Source organism: Rhinolophus hipposideros (genome assembly GCF_964194185.1).
Source record: "Rhinolophus hipposideros genome assembly, chromosome: 4".
In the NCBI taxonomy this organism is placed as follows: Eukaryota; Metazoa; Chordata; class Mammalia; order Chiroptera; family Rhinolophidae; genus Rhinolophus; species Rhinolophus hipposideros.
Genome location: NC_138050.1, coordinates 40,241,148 through 40,266,872, shown reverse-complemented (window position 1 = coordinate 40,266,872; position 25,725 = coordinate 40,241,148). Strand labels below are relative to the sequence as shown.

Below are 25,725 nucleotides of genomic sequence, written 5' to 3'. Positions count from 1 at the left end.
AAAGCATTCACTTATTCGCTCAATAAATATTGAATGCCTGTTAGGAGAGTGCTAGACTCTGGGGAGACAGTGTTGTCGAGGAAAGGCACAAGCTTCCCCAATCCCTCTGCAGAGCGCTGAAAAAGCACTGCAGGAGACCAAGGTGGGGACAAGGTTCCCAGAGAAAACGATGTGAAGAAAGAACCAGGCGAGCTGGGTCGGCCCCCGAAGTGGGGAAGAACAAAGAAAAGAAGAGGGAGAGAGCGGTGGAATCTTTGGCTCTTGCGGGCCGTTTCTCCGCCGAGCCACGCGGGGGCGCAGCAGCCTTCCTCGGGTCCTGTGCCTGCTCGCCTTTCTCCCGGCGGAAATGCCCGGGCGATGACGGAAACCCGGAGGGAGGGGACACAGGGAGCGAGGGGACAGAAAGGGCCGGAGAGCGGGGAGAGGCCTGCCGGGCAGAGGCGGCGGCGGGTGGCCATCGTCAGGTGGGAGCTGCGCCGGAGACCCGCGCCGCGCTCCCCCACGCCTCCCCGCGCCTCTCACCGACCGCCGGGGCGCGCGGCCGGGCGGGCAAGAGCGGCCGGGGGGCTCCTGGAGGCCGCGCTCCCGGAGCCGCCCGCTGGGCTTGGGCGGGGCGCGGGGCCGGCGGCCGCGCTGCCCGGCTCCTTCTCCCGCTGGGAGCTGGCGGCGGCGGCGGCGGGAGAGCGGCGCGGCGCCCGGGGCGGGCGTGGGTGGGGCGGGGCGGGGGGCGGGCGGCGGCGGCGGGGCCGCGGATCCGGCAGCCATGGACGACAAGGCGTTCACCAAGGAGCTGGACCAGTGGGTCGAGCAGCTGAACGAGTGTAAGCAGCTGAACGAGAACCAAGTGCGGACGCTCTGCGAAAAGGTAAGAGAGAAACCAGCGGTGCGGGAGCGGGGGCTGATTGCGGCGGGCGGCGGCCCCTCTGTGGCCCGCGGGGCCCGGCGGGGCGGACTCCGCGGCGTGGAGCTGGCCTCGCCTGGTGCTCGGCCTCCCCGGCGATGCTCACGGCGCTGGCCTCGGCTCCGGGTAGACGGGCAGGACAAGCGTGGCGCCCGGAATCCACTTTCTGTGTTTTTGGGGGGGTCACTGACATTCTTCTGGGGCGTTACTGACACGCCAGCGTTTCCCGAGTGGACGAGCAATCCCGGCGCTTGCGAAGGCCGGCCGGTTAGTCTCACACGCGCTCTTATCCGAAAATGCACCGGGAGCATCTGAGATCTTGCTTCTTGGCGACGTTGTCAGTTTGGCTCCGATGAAACCTTATACAAATTTTTTTTTTTTTAATGCACCGAAAACCAACCTGGATGTCGCTACTGTTAACGACCTTTGTTGTACACGGGAGATTTTTTTCCGCAGGTGAATGGGCCTTTCAAAAATCAGTAATTTGGAATGTGTCAGGCATTTGTAGAGAGCTGTGTGTGATGGCAGACTGTGATTTCTGAAATAGAGGTCGACTTGAGTTGTAACAGATGGTGACTGGTCTTCCCATAGAGAGACTCTTGGAAGCAAAATGTTGATTTTCAGAAAGACAGCAAATCTTAAGTTTGGAAACGGTGCTTTCTTGAAATGATAAATGGGGTACGTGTTTTCCGTGTAGGGTAGCACTTTTCAGAAAATCCTTTCCGTTTCTGTTACATATAAAGGGTGGTTTTTTTTCCCTGTGCCAAAGAGTAATAAAAGATGCAGGTGGTTAACCGTTTACAGTCATTTTTGATGGTGTGATCTTAGACAACTTTCTGAATTTTGTATCTGTTGTTTCCTTACCAGGTGGAATTATTTTGCACTCCCCATCTTAGTTACTTTAAAATCTAGAGCTTTACTCATTCGTCTTTTATAATCTTGGACTAAATAATTTTTACACATTTTTACATAAAAATTCCCCAGTGAAGGAGTAAGGAGATATTTCTTCTTTAATGCTGTTGGGTTGATTTGTATTTTTAGACTTGATCATTTTGTTTGGAAGTCAGGATGCCTCAGAAACACACTGGAGAACAAAAGATTTTGTCAGTGTTGTTAATAGGGGACTCTTAAAATTAAGCAATTTACTTAGGGATGGAGGAGTAATAGCTAATATTAAGTGAAAGTAGTGTTTTTAACAAGTGTAATGTTGTATAGGGCCTTAATATATAAAATTTGGTAACAATTTATTTCTGTAGATAGAACTGCCAAGCAAGTGGTATTTTTCTCTTTTCTGAAACAGACTATTTACTTACAGTTTCAAGAAGATATTCATTTGTCTTGTGTAATAACCTATAATTTCATGAGTCTTCAATTTTGTTTTAAATCTTTCTCAGTATTTCTCTCTCTCGTGTCAAGTGAAATATCTAGTTTTGAAATTAGCTGAGTCAGTTACCCTCACTGTGAACATTACATATAGTCTTGAAATTATGGACAAAGGTGGGAGTGGAATTCGTTTTCCGTTTGACTAATTTCAAATGTATTCCTAGAGAATAATATTGTACCACTACTCGATCGCACTTGAGTCTTAATCACTTGAGGAAATGTTCTGTATTTGTCAAGAAAAATTAGTTTTTACTTCAGCTCCTAAATAACTGGACTACCAGTCCCTAGGACCTTGTAGGTATATTTAAGCTTAGGTCTTACCCACTTTTTTCTTTGAATGTTTGTACTTATGCACTAAACACGAGTTTGTAAGTGAAAATCCCCATTTATCGTCCTCCACCCCTTTGATGGAGTTGCCAATGGATGGAGTCCTGTGATAGTATTTCTCTCTCTACTCTTCTGAGCAGTGCTTAGTTTTTCAGCCGTCTTCTAGCAACTGTGGCATCCCTTTGTGGTATATATACATATTTTACCTGCTAACCTTAATCTCTGGTTCTATTTTATATCTCTGCCCCATCCTCCTTTTTCCTGACAAGTGTCGTGTTTATGTATCATGAACTCGAGTAGTCAGCCAGAGGTCCACAACTTGCTAGCTGCTGCCTCTTTGCTTGCACCTCTTATTCCCTATCTGTAAGACAGGGATAATACTTGCCCATCTCCTGGGTTGGTTGTGAATATTAAGATACTACCTGTGTAAAATGCTGGAGCACTCAATGAATGTTAAATGAAGAAAAACTAAAACTAAAAATAACTATTTTGCCAGACTTTGCTTTAAAGTTGTCTGTTGAAATTCACTTGTTTTTGTTTGGTTCGTCCAGTTCCCTTATCTGTGGGGTCAAATACTTTATTTTAGAAATTACTAAATTAGCTTAAAAACTTAAAGAGCTTTGAACAAATTACGTTCTTACATCTGTGTCTGATTCTGGCTCTTGCATAAGTGACAGTGTATTGAACGTGCTGTGGGAGATGCTGGGAAATTATATAACGTATGTACACCTTGCTGTATTATACATTAGATTTGATATAAAAGAAAGGACCAAAGAAATGCGAAAAAAAATAGCTCTTGTATCTTGTTTTAAATCTGTCACCCCATTTTCTTTTAGAAAAAGATGCAGAATAAATAGATGGGTTGTTAAGACTCTCTCTGGTGAATGTACTTCAAAAGAGGTTTTCTGTATAGTGGCTAGGGAATTCTGAAAAATAGTTTCAGTATTTCTTGTGATCCCTGTTATCTGAAGCACAGAGTACTGGGATTAGTAGCAATTTTGTGAAGTAACTTTACTCCTCCTTTGGTCTACTTAATACTTGCTCAACCTTTCCAGGGTAAGAATGGCAGGCTTATAGAAAGACTGTAAAAGAAAAATAAAAGGTTAAGCCTAATTATTTAAATCATCTTTTTGCTTAATTCTTTGTGACTAGATTTTAGTTTAATTTTTTCTTTTTTTACTAACATGAGTTTTGGAGTCTATTGGAAATAGTGCTATGTAGAAAGTTATATGATGGTGGTTTTTCCTAAAAATCAAATGTTTATTCTAACTCTGCCTAAAAAGTAAAGGAGTCATCTGAAATGAAGACCAAAGTGGTATTGGTAAAAGCCCTATTTTGAGGTAGTGGCAAAAATAAAATCCATCCTACTGCCAATTGGAGAATAACTGCAAAAAATAAGTATGAATGCTTTTGGTAAGGCCTTCAAGGTGAATTTCTGTCTAGAGAAAAATCGTTTACATGAAATAGGCACATCTTTTGAGAAGACTAGCTCTTAACATTAACTTCAACTAGCAGTCTTATTTTTGAAGCTAATTGTGAATTTGACTCCTCTTATTTGTACAGAGAAATTACTTCTGTGATTCATTCCTGCAACAGCAATGTGCCGAGTAATTTTAAAGGTGGTGTGAGCCGGTCTGGCACTGGGCAGGACATTCTGTGACCAGAACTATATTTAACTCTTGGTAGAGTCTCAGGAAGAGAAATTTTTTGGGCTCTTTGATGTGATGAGCTTTCTTTTTATACTGAAGAACCTTGGTGATTATACTCTAAGCAGGGAGAGAAATTGAGTCTGTTTGTGTGTTAGCTGATCTTGATTCTGACTATAGAGTGCCAACTTAGAAAAATGTTGAGGCTTGTGTAGAAGTATAAATATGTGCATTTTATATTGGACTAATGGGTGTGTTTCTGGGTCCTAGCCTAGGCCTTGTAATAAGCAGAAATATCTTTAGGATATTACTTACTTAACTAATGTGAAATAGCAGGCTTAAATTTTTGAATAAATAAAAACATCTTAATGAAAATTAGATCATGATGAAAATGGTTTTTGAGAAAAATCTCTTGGGTTACTTTTCTTTGATAGACTCTAACTCATAAATAAATAAATAAATAAATAATTTTATACAGCTAAATTTAACCAGTTAGCCAAAAAGTCTAACTGGTACATTCATTTTAACTTTTCCTTGAACAAGGAGTGGTACCAGCTTTGGTGGTCCACTGATACAGTTTAAGATGCCTTGGTGTAGAAAGTACCGTATTTCCCCGAAAATAAGACTTAGCCAGACAATTGGCTCTCATACATCTTTTGGAGCAAAAATTAATATAAGATTCAGTATTATATTACATTATTATATTATTATATTATATTAAAGACCGGGTCTCATATTATAGTAAAATAAGATGGGGTCTTTTATTAATTTTTTGCTCCAAAAGATGAATTAGAGCTGTTTGTCCAACTAGGTCTTATTTTCGGGGAAACACGGTAGGTCCTTTCTTACTGTAACAAAAAATGAAATGATATGGTTATTGCAGAATATGAAGGTAAAACCCAAATCTACTCACTGAAAGTATTTTTTTATACTTTTCTAAGCCAACCTCATAGCAGACAGATAAAGAAACTAAACCAAACTAGACTAGCAGGAACTGCTGATTACTAGAAAGCAGACTTAAAATCAATTAATCATTTCTTGACTGCATATATGTGTTAAATTATATCTATAGATAAAATAACGATATATACATTATAAACTTTATTTTCACATGGAGTAGTTTTATTTGCAGCATATACCTTTTATTCTGATTTGAACATGTTGCAGAAAGTTTTACTTCACAGTCTTTTCTTCAGGGTAAATGCTATGAAGGGGTTGGTGAATGAAGTCCTTTGGTGAATGACTGCATTTTAGAGTATATAAACTGTAACTGTTTTTCTGAACTTTTTCTAAGAATGACATTAAAGTCACAGACATAATCTAACGTGTATGAAAAATTTGAGTCTACTTTAGATTAAAGAGAACTTTTAAATTGTTTTGAATTGATTTTTTATAATTCTCCTTGTAAATGTAGTGAAATGTAGACCTAATCTTGGTCCATTAAAGTAAATTGCGTGAAGAAATTTTTCAATACTGTCCCTTTATTAGAAGAAATTTTAGAAGAAATTTTTCAATACTGTGCCTTTATTAAGGACCAAATGTTGTCTAATACTTTCTGTGTGTTGCTTTTCAAATCTGAATTTCCTTAATAATCATATTAACCCAGGGAAAGAGGTTTGTGCACTACAGATACAGTTTCCTTTCTAAGCAATGGGGGAGGTTAAGCTTATACGTAGCTAGCTGTCTCTTGTAGTTGTGCAGTTTATTGTCCCTTGCAAGCTGTCCTTTGACTGAAATACTTTTGTGAGAAAAAGAATTCATTAAACACATGGTGATGGAAAGGAGAACTGACTCTGGGTTGTGAACACACAATGTGATATAGAGATGATGTATTACAGAATTGCACACCTGAAATCTGTAACTTTACTAACCACTGTCACCCCAATAAACGTCAAGTTAAAAAAAATTCAATGACTATCTTGAGGTGCATGCATCCTGATATTTCTAACTTGTACTATAATAGTACTATGATACAGTACAACCAAAATGTGTAAAATTGCACTAAAGATTTTATACAAAGACAATCATTTTGTTTTGAAATGGGATGGGCAGGTGAAATTAAATATCCTTCCCTATTCAGTCTTAGTTGAAACTTTATTTGAACTGGCTTCTTAGAATAGAATTGAGTTCTTTTGATGTGTAAAATATAGTGTATATGTTATAGTTTAATTTGTGTCTTCCCATTCCATAGAGAGGAACGTAATTAGGAAGTTTCTTTTACCTTTGCTAGATTTCCACATGATTTACGTCCTGGATGAGGAGCACTCAGAACGGGTGCAGTGCACTCCTGCCGTTGCTTTAGTGGCAAAAGAGGCACCTGTTCTGCAGGAAACAGCAAAGAGCAGAGAGAAGTGGTTGAATAAGTGCTGCCACTGTGTATTTACTATACAGTCAGCAAATTTTAGTTGTGCCCCTACGTGCTGGACGCTGTTAAAAGTGCTGGAAATTCAGCTGCGAACAGAAGAGGGGACAGATGATAAACAGATTCAGTAGCACGTTGGGCAGTGATTCTTGCTAGGAAGAAAAAGCAAAGGATGAGGAGAGTGATGAGCTTGAGCTTAGGAGGTTCTTATAATAGAGTGGTCAGAAAAAGCCTTTCAGATTCTTCATAATATGATTGACTTTTGTGATCTAAAAGTGTATTGCATTCCATAGAAATGGCCTGTCTGTCTTGGTTTATGTTGTAGACTTTCCTCAAATCTCTCAAAGGTTCACAAAACCTAAACAAGCAGCAGCTGGCTTTCGCGTGTCCTGTACCTCTGGCTGAGCAACCCTAAGCCTGGCACCAGTGGCAGCCGGCCTTGGTTCGCGACTTGGCCTCTCGGGGCATCTCCAAGCCCAGCGTGGGTGGCAGCCATCTGTGGATTGTTTTGTAGCTCGTGCCAGCTGGCCCTGGGCAGGGCACAGGCTGTGGCTGAACTTGGCCTGCAGCAGGGCCCCTGTCAGCCCCAGAGTTAGCATATCTGGTGGCCAGCTTCATACTGAACCAGGGCATCACCTGGCCACCTTCAAGAATGACACACCCACTAGGGCAAACTGGACAGGCACCAGAGCCCCGCTAACACAAATCCTGCTCCATAGGGTCAGCCCCTGCACCACAGCTCCTCTGCTGTGGTCACAGCCAATCTTCACAACCAATCAGCCCAAGGCTTCATTCCTCCCATTGATGTGGAAACAGCAACCAAGGCTCAAGTACACAGGAGGGCACACCTGGAGGGTGTGACACTGGGCCCCACAGGATACCTGCTATGTAAGGCCACTCTACTAAAATCGGGAGGCATAGGAGCCCTACCGAATGCATAGAAACAAACACAGGGAGGCAGCCAAAATGGGGAGACAAAGAAACATGTAAAAGAACAGAACAAGCTTCAGAAAAAGAACTAAACAAAATGGAGACAAACAATCTATCAGACGCAGAGTTCAAAATACTCGTTGTAGGGATGCTCAATGTCTCAGGCAGAACTTCAGCAAGAGATAGGAAACATAAAAATGGAGATAGAAAACAGAAACGAGCCAGTCAGAAATGCAGAATACAATAGCTGAAATAAAGAATTCATTAGAGATAATCAATAGTAGATTAAATGAAGCAGAGCTTTGAATTAGGAATTTGGAAGATAAGGTAGCAGAAAACCACCCAATCATAACAGCAAAAAGAAAAAAGAATGCAAAAAAAAATAATGAGCATAGTTTAAGGGGCCTCTGGGACAACATCAAGGATACCAACATCTCATCACAGGGATACCAGAAGGAGAAGAGAGAGAGCAAGGAATTGAAAACTTATTTGAAGAAATAATGACAGAAAACTTCCCTAACCTGGTAAAGGAAATAAACTACAAGCCCAGGAAGCACAGAGAGTCTCAAACAAGATGAATCCAAAGAGGCTCACACCAAGACACAAAATAATTAAAATGCCAAAGGTTAAAGACAAAAGAGAATCTTAAAAGCAGCAAGAGATAAGCAGTTACCTACAAGGGAGTTCCCGTAAGACGCAGCTGATTTTTCAACAGAAGCTGCAGGCCAGGAGGGATTGGCATGAAATATTCAAAGTGATAAAAAGCAAGGACCTACAACCAAAATTATTCTACCCATCAAAGCTGTCATTTGGAATTGAAGGACAAATAAAGAGCTCACTAGAAAAAGAAAAAAAAAACTCAAGGAGTTCATCACCACCAAACCCATATCAGAAGAAATGTTAAAGGGACTTTTTTCAAGATGGGGGCGGGGAGTAAAAACTATGAATAATAAAATGGCAATAACTTCACATGTGTCAACAGTAACTTTAAATGTAAATGGATTAAATGCTCCAATCAAAAGATGTAGTTTGGCCAGATGGATAAGAAAACAAGACCCTTACATATCCTGCCTACAAGAGACCCACTGCAGATAGAAAAACACAATCTGAAAGTAAAGTGATGGAAAAAGATATTTCATAAAAATGGAAATGAAAAAAAAAAAGCTGGGGTAGCTTAATACCAGACAAAGTTGACTTAAAACAAAGGCTATAAGAGAAAAAGAAGGACCCAGTAATCCCATTTCTGGGTATTTATCTGAAGAAACCCAAAACACTGCTTCGAGGGGACATGTGCATCCAGATGTTTATTGCAGCAGTGTTTGCCAAGATATGGAGGCAGCCTGGGTGTCTATCAGTAGGTGAATGTATAGAGTAGGTGGTACATACACAGACTTCACTTCTTTTTTTATATTTCAACAGAATATATGATTTCTTTTCCAAGCTTGACATTGCTTGGCCTACAGACACTTGACTCTTGTTGAACTAAAGGGAAAGGTTTATTTCCTTGTATTAAAAAAAAAAAAAAAAAAAAAAAAGGTCAACTGTCATTTATGGAAGAACCTTGTGACTGAAGGAGGACAGGTACCTTGCTTATATTAACCTAGCCCTATAGAAGTTTTAACTTCGTTTAATTTCATCTATTTCAGACATCAGTCTGTTCTGTCTTTCTTTATATGAATTTGTCTAGAGAGTAAGAGATAACCTATAATGTTAAATATGTTCTAAATAGAGGTGAAAAGAAAATAGTTTGTATATTGACTCTGCCAAAACCAAATAGAGTAGCTTTTGTTAATGCGGCTCTGGCATGTACACCAGCACAAAAATAGAATGTCACCTGTTGGGAGGTGGGGGGACTTCAGTATATTTACCTGTTTTGCATTCCTAAAGCATAAGCATGGATAGAGGGGAATATAATTTGTTCATCCTATATATGTGAATATCATTCTCAAATCTTCATTTTCTCAGTTCTCTAAGACATTTTTTATAGCAGCAAGAAAAAGTATGTCTTAAATGGGTGAGAAAGAACAAATTTGAGTCGATAGGTATGCAGCAATACTTGCAGCATTAAGAGCTATTTGCCCAGATGTATTCTGCTAAGTGGCACTTCCCATCACCACAGTCCATGTCTTAGAAATAATTAAACTTTGGTTGCTATGTCACATTAGAAAACACTCATGTCTTATGTTAATTTTTGTTCCAAAAGACGCATTACAGCTGATTGTCCGGCTAGTTCTTATTTTCGGGGAAACACGGTAGTTCACAACTCTTGGGAAATCTACCAGGCTGCCGTAAGCAGAAAGGACATTTGTTGGAAGAATGTTTGGTAGCCTAGAATCAAAAGGAAAGCTGGAGAAACAAGCTTGGAAATTTCGCAGAAATTAAGAGAGATGGGAGCCACAGTCAAAATCATACACTAGAAATCTTTTAGAAACCTGGAGAGAACTTGCCATTGTCCCTACTACTTAGAGTCACTTCAGATTAAAAGTCAGGGCTGGGTCATCCAATTGGCAGAGATGAATCTGGAGATCGAGTTCTTTTATGATTCCTACAGTGTGTATACAAACTTTCAGCGTGATTTTGTTTTACTTATTCTAACATCAGTACTTCAGATTAGTGTAACAGGATGCTAATAGTCTCTGAAAACAAGTTGAAGTGAGTAGGATACATGTCTGTAGAAATGTGAACCCACTTATCCTTTACAGGGTCTCTATTTCTTTCATGCTACATGTAGGTCAACAGAGCGGATACATTAACAGCGATTTTTTAGCTTTTTAGTCTCATGACCCTTTATACTTTTAAACCTTAAGGACTGCAAAGAGCTCTTGTTTATGTGGGCTGCATTGTTGATGCTTACTGTATTGACAATTAAAACTGAAATTTTAAGAAGTGTTTATTCTTCAAAATAACAGTAGTAAATCTATTAAATCTGAACATGCCTTTGGGTCACACTTTGAGAACTGCTACATTCATCTGTATATTAAGTGAATAAACGCAGTTTTTTCAATAAAGCTTCATAGTCTCAATGTTATAAGTCATGGAACTATTAAAAAGTATTACAGTCTCCTTACCTAGACTTAAAAATTAATTTTTTGACGTTCAAGTACAGAAAAATATAACTTTAAATACATTTTAAGTCAATTGGTATAAAAATAGTTACAAGCCCTCTTCATTTTAACAATTTAAGCAAGGATGGCTAATTTCAGAGCTTTGTATTTTCAAATACTCTTGAGAATGTGTGGTTTTTTAGGGCTTCTCAAAAATGTGACCTCTTAATTAAGATTGATGGAATCATTGACTTTTGAGATACACTGTGTCTTATTCTACAAATATCTTTATATGAGAGATGTCAGTGTTTCTATTATGTGCAATAAATACCGGGGTGCCAAAAATACCGGGGTGGACACTTTGGTCAACATGGCTCAAGCAGCAGTTCGCTGTAATCAGAAGTGTCTGGACACTGATGTAACCACTTTGAGCACCTCTTGTAATTGCAGAAGTCAAACGTGACTTGCCTTTATTTTTTGTTATCGGTATATATTGAGTAGTATAATTTTAACACAGTTTTTTCTTTCTTAAAATGTGTACGTTTTTTTGGCATCCTCTGTATTTTCCCAGGTTTCTCTTTTTATCTCTTTTTGTATACAGAAGTTTTTATTCTGTTTGGTTGAATCCATGGAAGCCAGCGAGTTGAGGCTAGATGGTTTACCTGTTTCTATCTTTGATGCCTGGCCTACAACAGACACTTGACAAATGTTTGTTATATGAATACGTGAACCTTACTTGTCAGGAATATTTTGAGGTGTCAAGTGATTGCTGTGGATGGTGTACATTAGAGTGAATAGTTTGTGAACCTGATAAATGTTGTCCTGTACAGGTACTATATATTAAATAATCTTCCCTCTGTTTTTGTTCATGTTTCCTTTAGTGAATTTTTAAGTAGGATTAGCTTGTTAAATTCTTAATGTTATGTGAGTTGAGTCGGTATTTAATTATTTAATAACCGGAAGTTTGGACCTCTTACTCCCTTTCACTTCCCCCCTTTTAACTTTTTTTTAATTACAGTTAACATTCCATATTATTTTATGTTAGTTTCAGGTGTACAACACAGTGGTTAGACATTTATATGATGTACAAAGTGATCCCCTTAATTAGCCTAGTGCCTACCTGGCCCTATACATAGTTATTACAGTATTATCGACTATATTCCCTGTGCTGTGCTTTACATCCTGAGGAGGCTTATTTTGTAACTGTTCCTGCAAAATCTTGGTTATTCACAATGTGAGTCAAAATCTAAACAAGATTTTCATAGGACTTGACAAATTCCAAAATTATATGTCAGGCTTAATGAAAGGGCCAAAAATAGCCAAATCATTTTGAATAAAATAAGGAAGGGAGCCTCTCTTCTCAGTTACTATGACTTTTTTACAGTAATTAAATCAGTCTGTTATTGACATGGGTAGGAGACCAATGAGAATAGAACTTGAGGTAAGGATTAAAGTGCTAACACTTTATTTAGGGAGTACAAGCCCAAGCACGTATGGTGAAGGAAAAAACTAAGGTGAGAAAAGCTGTGAAGCAATGCAATGGGATACGTTACCTTGGGAGGTGGGACTTCTGCCACATCCAGAGAAGTTCCAAGGAAAAATCATTCCTCAGAGAAGTCCATGGAAGGAAGAACAGTGTGGCAATTTATTTCCCTGACTCCCTCCTTTCTCCCTCTTCCCACTACTTGAGATTCACTCCATGGGGAGATGACTCACACATATTTCCAGATTATTCTATCCAGCCTTCAACACCTGCTTAAGAAGCCAGATCGCACATCCCACCATGTGGCATTTCATCCAGCTGCAAGTGGAGGGCAGCTCGGCAGGGTTAGAGCGAGGGCTAAGCACGTCCACAACTTCAGCTTAGACTCCAACTAGCTCAGGATCTGGGCAAGGGGACCATCAATGATGACAGCAGAGTAGTTCAAGAGACAGGCGGCTCCTTCAGAAAAAGAATGTTAAGGGGAATCGGAAAGGGTATGCAAGATGTGTCCTCTTCTAGGAAATCAAGAAACAGACATGGGTCTTGACAAAAGCTTGGCAGAGAAAACATTATAAATTAGTGAGGAAGGGATGACACTATATAATGTTGGGCCAGTTGGCTAACCATTAGGAATAATAAAATGAATCCCTACATTATGCTATATAAAAAATTCCAGCTCTGGGGGGCCAGCCCGGTGGCTCAGGCGGGTAGAGCTCCATGCTCCTAACTCCGAAGGCTGCCGGTTCGATTCCCACATGGGCCAGTGGGCTCTCAACTACAAGGTTGCCGGTTTGATTCCCGCAAGGGATGGTGGGCTGCGCCCCGTGCAACTAGAAACGGCAACTACCTGGAGCTGAGCTGCATCCTCCACAACTAAGACTGAAAGGACAACTTGACTTGGAAAAAAGGCCTGGAAGTACACACTGTTCTCCAATAAAGTCCTGTTCCCCTTCTCCAAGTAAAAAAAAAAAATTCCAGCTCTGGATTAAAGACTTGTTAAATGTGAAAACAAAAACTTCTGGGATAAAAATATAGGAGTGCTTTTTTGACCTCTTATGTAGGAAACAGTTTCTAAAACAAGACCCAAATCTCACAGACCATAAATGGGGAAGAGTGATAAATTTGGCTATCTTAAAGTTTAGAAACAACAGCAAAAAAACTTTAGTAATACTATAAACAAAAATGGGAACACCAGCCCCAGACTGTGAGAAGATATTTAAAATGCATAAAGCCAATAAAAGGTAAATATTTATAATACTAAAAACAAAAAGCTGATACAAATCACTAGGGAAAATATAAACAACCAAATAGAAAAATTAGGCTAATTTTGTGAGTAGGTATTTTACAAAAAAAAAAAAAATCCAATGACCAATAAACATGAAAAGCTGCTTTTTAAAAAGTATCAGAAGTGCAAATTAAAAGATACTATTTCACACCTGCTAATTGGCAAGAATATTAAAGTCTGTTGACAAAGATGTAGAGAAATAGGAACTTATGTGTAGAGAAACTCAAAGTCCATGTTTCTAATGCTCTTTAGATTATGAAATCCCTAGAGGGGCAGAGAAATGTCCCTAAAATTCCACTCTCCCACCAGTCTTAACTGTACTGGATTCTACTTTAAGCTTAAAATGACTTGTTGCCCAATGTCATTTTTGCTAGTGTCCCCCTCACAATGCTGGTTTCCTACTCTTTGTATGTTTATATCAGGCCCAGTTCTTAACTTTTTATCCTTCCTGGTTTTCTGTTAGTAATCTCTCATAGACCTGGAAATGAGATAAATAGCTTATCAGAATTTTGTAAATAAGAGTTCTAGATAAGGCCTCATAGACTCTTCTGGTAGATTGATGAGAAGGGACATACACTTTTATCATATTTGTGTTATTACAGGCCTTCAGAGGCCTTTTTATTTTCTTTCTGATTCTGGGATCTCTTTCCTATTAGTCAAAGTTGCTAAATAAATGAGGTAAAATGAACTTTAGTGTAGCCTGTATATTTAATCTGCCATTGTTTATATATAAACTGTATACGTAAAGTTTAGGGCCTTCTAATGATGTATACTAACTTGCCTCGTTAAATGTAAAGTTGGAATAAAGAAGTTGAATGAAGGTTGGCTTATGAATTGGTGTAAGACTGTCTCTTTATAAATAATTTAAATAATTAGTGACTCTTTATTGACCTGTTTTAACCAGTAAATAAGGTTATTCTTTTTTTAAAAAGGCTCTCTTGAAATATAATTCCTCTACCATATAAGTACCCATTTAGAGTGTACAGTTCAGTGGCTTTTAATACGTTCACAGATACAGATCAGTAACAATTTTAGAGCATTTTCACTACCTCCAGAAGAAACCCTACACTCCTCCCCCAGCCCTAGGCACCACTAATCTTTCTGTCTCTGTAGATTTGCCTGTTACGGACATTTAATGTAAATGGTCATGCAATATGCAACAATTTGTGACTTAATACAGTAGTTTCCCTTCATCCACAGTGTCAGCTACCTGATATCAACCATGGTGTGAAAATACTAAATGGAAAATTCTAGAACTAAACAATTCGTAAGTTTTACATTGTACACCGTTCTGAGTAGCATAATGAAATCTCTCAATGTCCTGCTGTGTCTGTCCCAGGATGTGGCTGATACTTTTGTCCAGTGTCTCCATGCTGTGGAGACCTTCCCCGCCCATTAGTCACTTAGTAGCCCATCTCACTTATCAGGTCTACTGTTGCAGTATCGCAGTGCTTTTGTTCAGGTCACCCTTATTTTCATAAGAGCCCCAAAGTGCAAGAATCAGACATTCAGACATGCCAGAGAGAAGCCGTAGAGTGTTTCCATTAAGTGAAAAAGTACAAGTTCTCAACTTCATAAGGAAAGAAAAACTGGCATGTGTTGAGGTCTCAAAAATCCTACAGTAAGAATGAATCTTCTATCCATGAAATTGTGAAGAAGGAAATAGGAAGCCATGCTAGTTTTGCTGTCACACCTCAAACTGCAAAAGTTAGGCCACAGTGCATGGTAAGTGCCAAGTTAAGATGGAAAAGACATTAAATTTGTGGGTGAAAGACATGAACAGAAAGTGTGTTCTGATTCATGGCAAAGTGTTGTGCCAGAAAGCATTGAGACTATACGAAGACTTCAGCAGGGAATCCCCTGAAATGAGTGACCACATTCATATATTATAGCTTTATTATTATAGTATCTTGTTATAATTCTATTTTATTATTGTTGTTAATTTATTACCGTGCCTAATTTATAAATTAAACTTCATGATAGTTGTGTATGTATAGGAAAAAATTGTATATAGGGTTCCATACTATTATGGTTTTAGGAATCCAGTTGGGGGGCTTACAACATATGCCTCAGGATAAAGGGGGACTACTATATAATGTCGTTAACGTTTGTAGCATTTATCAGTACTTCATTTCTTTTTATTGTTGAATAATATTCCACTGAAGAGATATACCACATTTATCCATTCATCAGTTAATTGATATTTGGGTGGTTTCCACTTTTGGTTATTGTGAGTAATGCTGCTGTGAACGTGGGTAAACAAAAATTTTCATTTCTCTTAAGTATATATCTAAGAGTAGAATTGTTGGATCATATGGTAATTCTATTTTTAACTTACTGAAGATCTGCCAGACTGTTTTTCACAGTGGCTGCACCACTTCCACAGTGGCTTCACCAAAACTCCTTCCAACAGTGTATGAGAGTTCCAATTTCTTCACGTCCTCACAACCACTTGTTATCTGTCTTTTTTATTTAGCTATCTTAGTAGGTGTAAAGTGGTATTTCATTGTGGTTTTAGTTTTTTGATTTTATAAAGCACATTTCAGTTCTTGTTTCCCAGATTTTCTTTTTAACACAGGAATGTTAAATTTGTGGTAGAATCAGGTTTCAGGACCCCTTACAAATTATTGAGGACCCCCCAAGAAAAAAAAAGAATTGTGATAGAATCTTTTTTAAATTGTTGATTTCATTTTTCTAACAGGCTAAGGAAATTTTAACAAAAGAATCAAATGTGCAAGAGGTTCGTTGTCCTGTCACCGTCTGTGGAGATGTGCATGGGCAATTCCATGATCTTATGGAACTCTTCAGAATTGGAGGAAAATCACCAGACACAAACTATCTATTCATGGGCGACTATGTAGACAGAGGTTATTATTCAGTGGAGACTGTGACTCTTCTTGTGGCGTTAAAGGTATGATTAATGAAATTCAATTTTTTTTCAAGCTTTGAACCAACAAAAGGCAAGAATAGCAGTATTGCATATCATCTGTTCTGTTTAATGATCCATTCAGTTTATAACCCGATAAAGTAAGAGTTGATTTTACATCTTTTAAAAGAGAGATGAGAATAATACATCAAACCTCTCCTGCCTACTTCTGGTAAATCAGTCTCTTGGGGAATCCATTGCTGAAGTCTTGGAATCATTTTTGACTTAGTAGTCAGTTATCCCTCATATTTAGGCAGTTGACAAGTCTCTTTAAAAAAAAGAAAGTCTTTCAACAAATTAGAAAAAAAACAACCAAGAACAAAAAAAATTTTTTTAAGTCTTTTAAAAGTCTTATCTTGAAAACTATTACTCCTGTATCTTTCTGTTTTTACTGTCCCCACCCAATCTATATCTTTACCACTTTGCACTTTGATTATTGCAATAGCATAGTAACTAATATTTTTGCCTCCAAGATCTGACCCCTCCAAATCTACCTTGTACCTTCCCTATGCTGCCAGATTACATTCTTTAACACTTTCATCTGTTACTTCCCTGCTCCCAAATTCTTCTGTGATTCCTCATTGCCTGCAGACTTAAGCTCAAATTCCTTGTCTGGCCCTCTATAATCCAGCCTGAATTTGCCTGCTAGTAGTTGGTAGCCTAAACACTTTGCCTCAGATCAAAGAAGTTCAATGCTCAGTCTGTCTTCATATATTTCCTTATCCAGTTGTCCCACAAGATTACTCTGATTTCTTGCTCCTTATGCCAAGACTCAAGCCCTACTTCTTCCATGAAGTCTTCAACCTTTTTAACCTTGCTCCTACTCTAAATTACCATGAAACGTAGTCCCACCCCTTATTTATGTTACATAGTGATTTATTGTCTTGTATTATTTATTTTACATACCTCTTAAGTGAGATTAGTCCCTAAAGAGCAGAAGTCACCTGTTATACTTGTGTAGACCTCATCTAGCTCTAAGCACTGAGTTTAATGTTGGACATATAATGGATACTTAGTAAATACTATGTATGAAGTATATATTTGAGCTTTTGGTTGATTTCGTTTACAGAATCCAATGCTTTTTGTCAATTCTTATCAGATATATTCCTAAATCTATTTTGTTATGGAAAAGAGACTATTAATATGTTTGAAATACTCCCTATATTTGGCAAGGGCCTGTTATTGTTGGCAAATACAATCTTCCCATGGGAAGTGAAAATTGAAAAGGGACAGAGAGGTTATTCTATAGAGGAAGTTTGTCTCAGGTCCAAATCTCTGGTCTTCAGTATCCATTTAAAAGTAGTAATAGTGTTCTATTACTACTATCACTACTAACACTACTATAGTGTTCTATTACTACTAGAAGACTAGTGATAGTTTGAGGATGTAGATATTTGAGACAATTAGATGCAAGTTTATTATAGTAATATAGGTATCAGCTAATAAGGATTCCCATGAGGGTGATAATAAATAGTAATGAAGAAGAATGACTACAAAAAATATTTCAAAGTTTAACAAGTAGGACCTGGTTATGAATGAGAACATTTTTTACTCTGAATAAGATTTAACATTTAATTTGCTAGCAGACAAAAGAGCCATTTAAAGAAATGGGTCAGAGGTTAATGTGCTTAACATGTCAATAGTAAAAATATGGTTTGTACCATGGGTTTCTTCTTGCTTTTCCTCCAGGTGCGTTATCCAGAACGCATTACAATACTGAGAGGAAACCATGAAAGCCGACAAATTACCCAAGTGTATGGCTTTTATGATGAATGTCTACGAAAGTATGGAAACGCCAATGTTTGGAAATATTTTACAGATCTATTTGATTATCTTCCGCTTACAGCTTTAGTAGATGGACAGGTGTGTATGTGTGTGCTTCAATGGGGGTGAAGGGTGGGGGTGGGACTAGGATAAAAGTAGGAAAAGATTTTCTCCTAGTAATTTAGGGTCTACACTTACCTGACTTGTGTTTCTTCATCTCCTTGGCCTTTTCTGCCTCTTTCCCTTACACTTAGGATTTCAGAACAGGGAACTGGATACATTTTGTATAACTTCCACATTTTCTTAGCCATGATTTTGGACTGAAGTATTTAATTTAAAAGGACAATACTTTGCCTAGACGCGCTAAAATGAAAGAAAACAATGTGAATTTAAAAGGTGTTAAGTTTTAATTTAGATTGTTTTTAATTTTAAAAATCAATATAATCATTAACATAAGAATGGACAAAATTATTTTAGAAGGACAGCCTATCTCTGTTGATGGTGAGTCTAGTTTTTTAAATGGCTGCATTAGTAGAGCTTATATTTATTGAATGTGCTCAAGTTAAATTATATATATTTGCCCTTGACCTCTTACCTTCGGAAATCAAGTGAATAAAAATTAAATAAGTATATAGTGTATTTGAACAGTGGGACAAGCTTAGCTAACAATATAGACAGTGTCTAGCCTTTGAAGCATTGGTTCCCAACAAACAGAAACCAGATAATCTTTCCACATGTTCTTTCTTTTCCCTCCCTATGTCCCTCCCTTCCTTCCTTCCTCCATTTCTTTCCCTTTCCTTCGTCCGTTTGTTTGTTTGTTTGTTTGTTCATTCTTTCCTACTTCACGCCTTTCCATTTATCTATCCACCATCTATTTATATATCATGTGTTAAATGACAGTCTCCAGTTCTAAGCAGTAGGACAAAACTCAAACTAGAAATTAAATAGAAAAGTTTAAAAGAAAAATCTGCTTGCTTGAAAACTATTACAATCTTCTACTAACACTCAGAAAATAAAAGGTAAGAATCCAAATCATTTCTTAATGATAGTGGTAGTATGGTATAGACCAAAACTTTTGGGTGTAAATAGGGATGAAATACCAGGAAATGCATAGTCTTATATTTGTTTTGTAGAAAAGTAGAAAGGAAATAATATTTTATAAACATTTAACTCAATGAATGAAAGAGTAAAATAAACTTAAAGGAATCATTAAAGATAAAAGCAGAAATGGATACAAAAAATACAGTGTTGATCAATATGGCCAAAAGCAATTTTTGAAAAGTCTACTAAAAAGAAATACTCATATAGTCAAAACTTATCTAGGAATAAAGAGGGAGATCATGTCACATAAAACACTATGAATGAGGAATAAGGTATTACTATAAATATGGAGGCACATATCGCAATAACAGGTATAGGATTCTAACAAACTTGACAAGATGAATGAAATTTATCATAGCAAAATATTAATTATTAAATTTTTTGAAGAAATTGGAAAAGTAAAAAAATAAAAAGAAAAGAAATTGGAAAAGTAACTAGGTCTGGATAGTTTTATAGGCTAATTCTACCAAACCTTTAAGGAACATATTTCTGTGTTCCAGAGCTTAGGGGAAAAGATTGAGAGCTTCAAAACTCTGTACAACTAGTATAACCCCAAAACCAAACTAGACATGGCCAACACAAAAATAAAATCAGACCAAAACTATTTGAAAAAAGTCCTGTATCATTCATTATTTAATACTCAGTTATTACGGAGTAAAATAAAATAACATTAATTGGATAAAGAAACTTATGCTAGCTATAGTTATCAGCAAAATATCAGAAACCTTTTATCAAAATTAGGAAAAATGCCCTCTAAAGCTTGTGTTATTATTCTCTCTGATTCAGAATCTCTAGAGGATGGGCTTGAGAACAGATGTTTTACCAAAAACAAAACAACTAACTTATATTATTCAGTTGTGTTTTGAAAGTTCTAGCCAGTACATTGATAAAAAGAATTAAAATATTTAAACATTCAGAAGAAAACAGCAAATATTTTTGCAAACATATGTACTCAGAAAAATCTAACAGAACTGAAAAACTATTAGAACCAATAACAGGAATCAGTAGGGTCTTTGTTAAGAGAAAAGAATTTTGTATATCAGCAGCAACCAATAAAATGATGGGTCACAAGGATAGAGGTCTCCACCAGAGAAGGGGAAAAAACACTGTATAAAATACTTGGGATTATAAAGATAAAATACAAAAAACATTTAAATTTTAGTGGCTCTCTGATGTGAAAATAAAAGGTGCATTGAAGTAGTACTATTATCTAATCTAAACACTTTATTCAAATTTTTATTATCTCACTAGTATCCCTTTTCATTGTGTTTTATAAATTCTCCACAGTGAATATTTTTAAACTTTTTTTGGAAGAGAGCTATTAGGATTGACATTGTAATTATTATTTACTTTCCATTAACCTTTAGCAATTAATAAATTCATGTCCTTTTAAAATTTATAAACAGATATTCTGCCTCCATGGTGGCCTCTCTCCATCCATAGATACACTGGATCACATAAGAGCCCTGGATCGTTTACAAGAAGTTCCACATGAGGTAATCTGAAGTTTAATTAAAAGAAAAAGAAATATAACCAGATGGTGGTAAAACTAAATTAGTGAAATGTGACCGCTAATACTTTTTATCGTGTACTTGGTTTTCTTGGCCAGGGCCCCATGTGCGATCTGTTATGGTCAGATCCAGATGACCGTGGTGGGTGGGGAATTTCACCTCGCGGCGCTGGCTACACATTTGGACAAGACATTTCGGAAACATTTAACCATGCCAATGGTCTCACACTGGTTTCCCGCGCCCACCAACTTGTAATGGAGGTATGTCCTTTTCCTACAGTATCAGTCTTTATTTCAGTAAACATCTATGTCTGCAAGAAAGCCTTCATGGCTTAGAATATCAAAAACATTCTCATCATTACCTGAGTGAAAGGAGAAAAAAAAACTTGGGTGGTTTTAGCAGGTAGGGAACGTACTAATTGGCTAGAGCAAAATTATAACTCACTTTTGAAGTTAATTTAGATTTAGAGAAACGTTGCAAAAATAGTACCAGAAAACTCCCTTGTATCCATCTTACAGTCAGATTCCTCAAATACAAATATTTTAATATTTGCTTTGTCATTCTTTCTCTCCTTTCCTGTCCTCTTCCCCCACACGTTACCTTCTTTTGATATATTTGAATGTCACTTTTAGACATGATGTTTCTTTATGCCCAAATTTCCATGCGTACTTTGTAAAAATAGGGACTTTTCTCGTATATAACCACAGTATAGTTATCACAGTCAGGAAATTTGCATTGATGTAATACTATTACCTAATCTAAACACTTTATGCAAATTTTTATTATCTCACTAATATCCTTTATAGCAAAATTTAACCGAATGTGTGTACGTATAATCTAGTTCAGGATCATGCTGCATCAGTCTCCTCAGATTTTCTTTGTTTTGCATAATCTTGACATTTTGAAGAGTACAAGTAATTTTGTTTTGTAGAAATATCCTTTGTTCGTGGTTTGACTGATGTTTCTTTATGATTATAGATTCAGGATATGTATTTTTGGCAGGCATACCACATAATGATGTTGTGTCCTTTTCAGTACATCCTATCAGGCTGGGGTCATGAAATTGATCCTACTGCTAGTGGCTTTAACTGGGACCAGTTAAGGGGGTGCCTGCCAGATTTCTCTACTATGATGCTATTTTGTAAATACTAAAGGAATATGAATAGAACATAATCCTTCCAAACTAGTAGAGAGTGGCTTCAAAAAGTTAAGGGAAACTTCACAAACCCAATAGAGGCAAGAGGAGAGGTGAAAGCATAATAAATAAAAAACATAAATTCTTATGATATAGATAAATCTAATTATATCAGTAATCATAAAAAATGTTAAATGGATGAAAATTTTTACTTCCCTAAGAGACTGAGACCTTCAATTAGATAAATAATCAAAATTCAGCTATTATTTCGGATGTATTTTAAATATAATGACACCACAAACTAGAAGTAGAGGGATAGAAAATGGTATATTAGTATATCATTTAGATAATTATCCAAAATACAGCTAATAATATGAATCAGAATAGGCTCTAAAACAAAAAGTATAATTAGAAATAAAAAGAGATCATTACTGATGAAAACTAGCCCAGTTCTCTAGAAAGCAATGATTCTAAATTTGTATTTACCTAATTAATAATAGATTCAAAATATAAAGTAAAAATTGACACCATTTACAAGGAAAAAAACTGAGAAATCTACCATCATGATGGGCGAAATTTGAGTTCACATCCTAGCCTAGATCTCAAGCATTGATTAAGCCAGAACAACACAATGACTGAGCTCCATGTAATATAACCCTGTGCCCAATAGTTGAGTCTTCGGTGCAGGTGCACAGTGTTAAAGATGGATACCTTATAAGGTAACTTAGAAGATTGCATTTCCGCAGAAAATACTTTTATTTTTTTTTAATTAAAGTTTATTGGGGTGACAATTGTTAGTAAAGTTATATAAGTTTCAAGTGCACAGTTCTGTGTGTTCACCACCCAGAGTTAGTTCTCCTTCCATCACCATATATTTGATCCCTTTTACCCTCAACTCTCACCCACCGCCCCCTTTATCCTCTGGTAACCATTAAACTATTGTCTGTATCTATGAGTTTTTGTTTCTTCATTTGTTTGTCTTGTTCCTTTGTTGTTTTCAGTTTTATATACCACGTATCAGTGAAATCATATGGTTCTCGACTTTCTGTCTGACTTACTTCGCTTAGCATAACAATCTCAAGATCCATCCATGTTGTCACAAATGGCACACTTTCATCTTTTCTTGCGGCAGAAGAGTATTCCATTGTATATATATACCACATCTTCTTTATTTAATCATCTATCAAAGAATACTTTGGCTGTTTCCTGGCCACCGTAAATAAAGCTGCAGTGAACATCAGAGCACATACATCTTTACGGATAATACTTGTAATCTTTAAGTTTAGTTTTTTAAACTTCTCTGTTGAGGTTACAATTTCATAGTGAAATACTGATATTTTTTTTAATGCTGCAGGGATACAATTGGTGTCATGATCGGAATGTGGTGACCATTTTCAGTGCACCCAATTACTGTTATCGTTGTGGGAACCAGGCTGCTATCATGGAATTAGATGACACTTTAAAATATTCCTTGTAAGTAATTTTAAATTTTAATTGTATATAATCACGTTTAGAAGGAAAATTAAAAATGTAGATTATTAAAATAAGAAGTAGAGGCTTTCTGCTTCTGGAATAATGGATGAGAGACATAGCAAACCCTCTCCCCAATAAAAACAACTATTTAACTGGATAAAATTATTTTAAACAAGTATTTCAAATTTTTTGAAATTGTCCTAAGTATATACAGCAAATAGAGAAATACTTGCTCTAGAAAATCTATTAAATCTCAGTAATAACAGCCAGAGTCTATGGAATTTGAGCCACAACATACTCCCTTCCCCTAGTCCTTATATGGAAACTACTCCAGGCACTATACTCTAGGGGGTGGGGAGGATATATCCCCTTCCCCAGCTCCCAGTCTAGGACTACGGTGTCACCCCCAGGGGGGCAGGTGGCAGCATATGTCAGCTACTCCAGCCCTGGGTTACTAGAATAAAGGACAAAAACAACATGATCATCCCAGTGACACCAGAAAAAGTGCTGTCACAATCCAGCACCCTTTCATAATAAAAATACTCAAAACTAGTCAAAGAAGGGAACATCCTCATCCTGGTAAAGCACATCTACAAAAAACCCCACAGCTAATATCATTAATATTGAAAATGGAACACTTTTCCCCTAAAATCTAGAATAACACAAGCATGTGTACTCTCACCACTTCTATTGAATAATGATAGTGTATACCTTTTATGCCAGGCACTGAATCGGACGTTTTATCTGCTTAAATGTTCACCATAGCTCTGCGAAATAGTTTCATGGAGAACACCTGCAATGACTTGCCCAGGGTCATTTCATTCATAACATTGATTTGTTTGCTTGCAAATTCAAATCCTTTAATTATTTGTTTGTGTTCTTTTTTGTTTTGTTTTTGCCTTGTATAGCCTTCAATTTGACCCAGCACCTCGTCGTGGAGAGCCTCATGTTACCCGGCGCACCCCAGACTACTTCCTGTAAATTCTTCCCGCGGAAAAACCTGCCTTTGTTTGTGGAAGTATACCTGGCTTCTTTTTAAATACATATATATTACACACACACACACACACACACACACACACAAAACAACAAAAAGCAACAGTAATCTCTGTGCTTCCGTAACAAAATAGGGTCTGTCTTGGCATTAAACTATATCATGGACCAAAATGTGCCATACTAATGACAAGCATTTAGCACAACTTGAGACTGAAATTTAGTACAACACTATGTTCTAGATCAGTCAATCTTAACAATTTGCCTGCTGTATTTGTAGTAACCATTTTCCAATGGACTGTTCAAGCAAAAACGGTAACTAACTCCTTTATCTCCTTTTGCACTTACTTGGAAATTTTAGTTATAGTGTTTAACTGGCATGGGTTAACAGAGTTGGAATTTTATTTTTAAGGACAATTCACAAGCTAATTTCCACTTAATCCATTACCCTTTATTTTATTGAAATGTATAATTAACTGAAGAAAAGATTCTTCTTGAGAGTATGTTGTCATCACATTTAAACTAAATTACTGTTTTATGTTGATCTGCATATTTCTGTATATTTGTCATGACAGTGCTTGCAATCTATTTGGTGTACTGAGCAAATAAACTGCATTTTAAACAAAAACATTGATTTATTGTGGTACACTTGAAATGAAAATTTTACTATTTTGAAACTTGATGTAAAATCTCTTGACTTGTAATAAACAATTGTGTTGAGGTAATTTAAGTTAATGTTCTTTGTATAGGGCTTATGTTCATAAGAAAAAAATTCATTATCAAGTAATTATCAAGTAGTGCCTGATAACTTTTAGACCATTAAAAAAGGCATTTCTATTTTTAAACATCATTTCATTAGGTAATTTGTATTTATGTACTCAAGTTTTTAACTGAATTGTATGCTATAAACTATAGAAGAGTAGAATCTTTTAACTGTAGTTTATAGTTGTAACTATAAACTGTAGCTGAGAAGAATCTTTTAAAAACAAAAATATGTTATTTTGTCTTTACTTTTTGATCTACAAACCAGAAAAAAATTAATCTCCAAAAGAGGGTTTGGTAATAATAGTACAATTCTAATGTATAACATAAATTCCAAATAGTAGAGGAGAAAAATACGAAATCAGTGGGGGGGAGAGTGGGATGGAAGACACAAGAGAAAAAACAAATTTTTAAGTCTTTTTATAAGAAGATGATATGTCAAAAATAAGTATAAATATCTCAAAATTATAATCAATGTAAATGGACTGAATTCTCTAGTTAAAAGACAGGGTCAACTTTAATGTTTTTTAAACCCAGCTATATACTGATTACAAGACACACTAAAACCAAAGTGATTTGGCTAGGTTGAAAATAAAAAGATAGATTACACCAATGAGATACTAAACAAGGGAAATCTGGAATTGCTTTATTAATACTAAAATAGACTTGGAGACAAAATTTAAAAACAGGATCAATCAA

General features: G+C 36.9%; 1 protein-coding gene across 1 annotated transcript; it reads left to right on the top strand.

Annotated features, from left to right (window-relative positions):
• Window positions 1-376: 376 nt before the first annotated feature.
• Window positions 377-24,994, top strand: PPP2CB (protein phosphatase 2 catalytic subunit beta). Its single transcript, XM_081047113.1, has 7 exons — window positions 377-865; window positions 16,063-16,272; window positions 17,977-18,150; window positions 20,559-20,648; window positions 20,762-20,923; window positions 23,153-23,271; window positions 24,180-24,994. The coding sequence occupies exons 1-7, from the start codon at window positions 764-766 to the stop codon at window positions 24,250-24,252; spliced, it is 930 nt and encodes a 309-aa protein (XP_080903239.1). The 5' UTR covers window positions 377-763; the 3' UTR covers window positions 24,253-24,994.
• The last annotated feature ends 731 nt before the right edge of the window (window positions 24,995-25,725 follow it).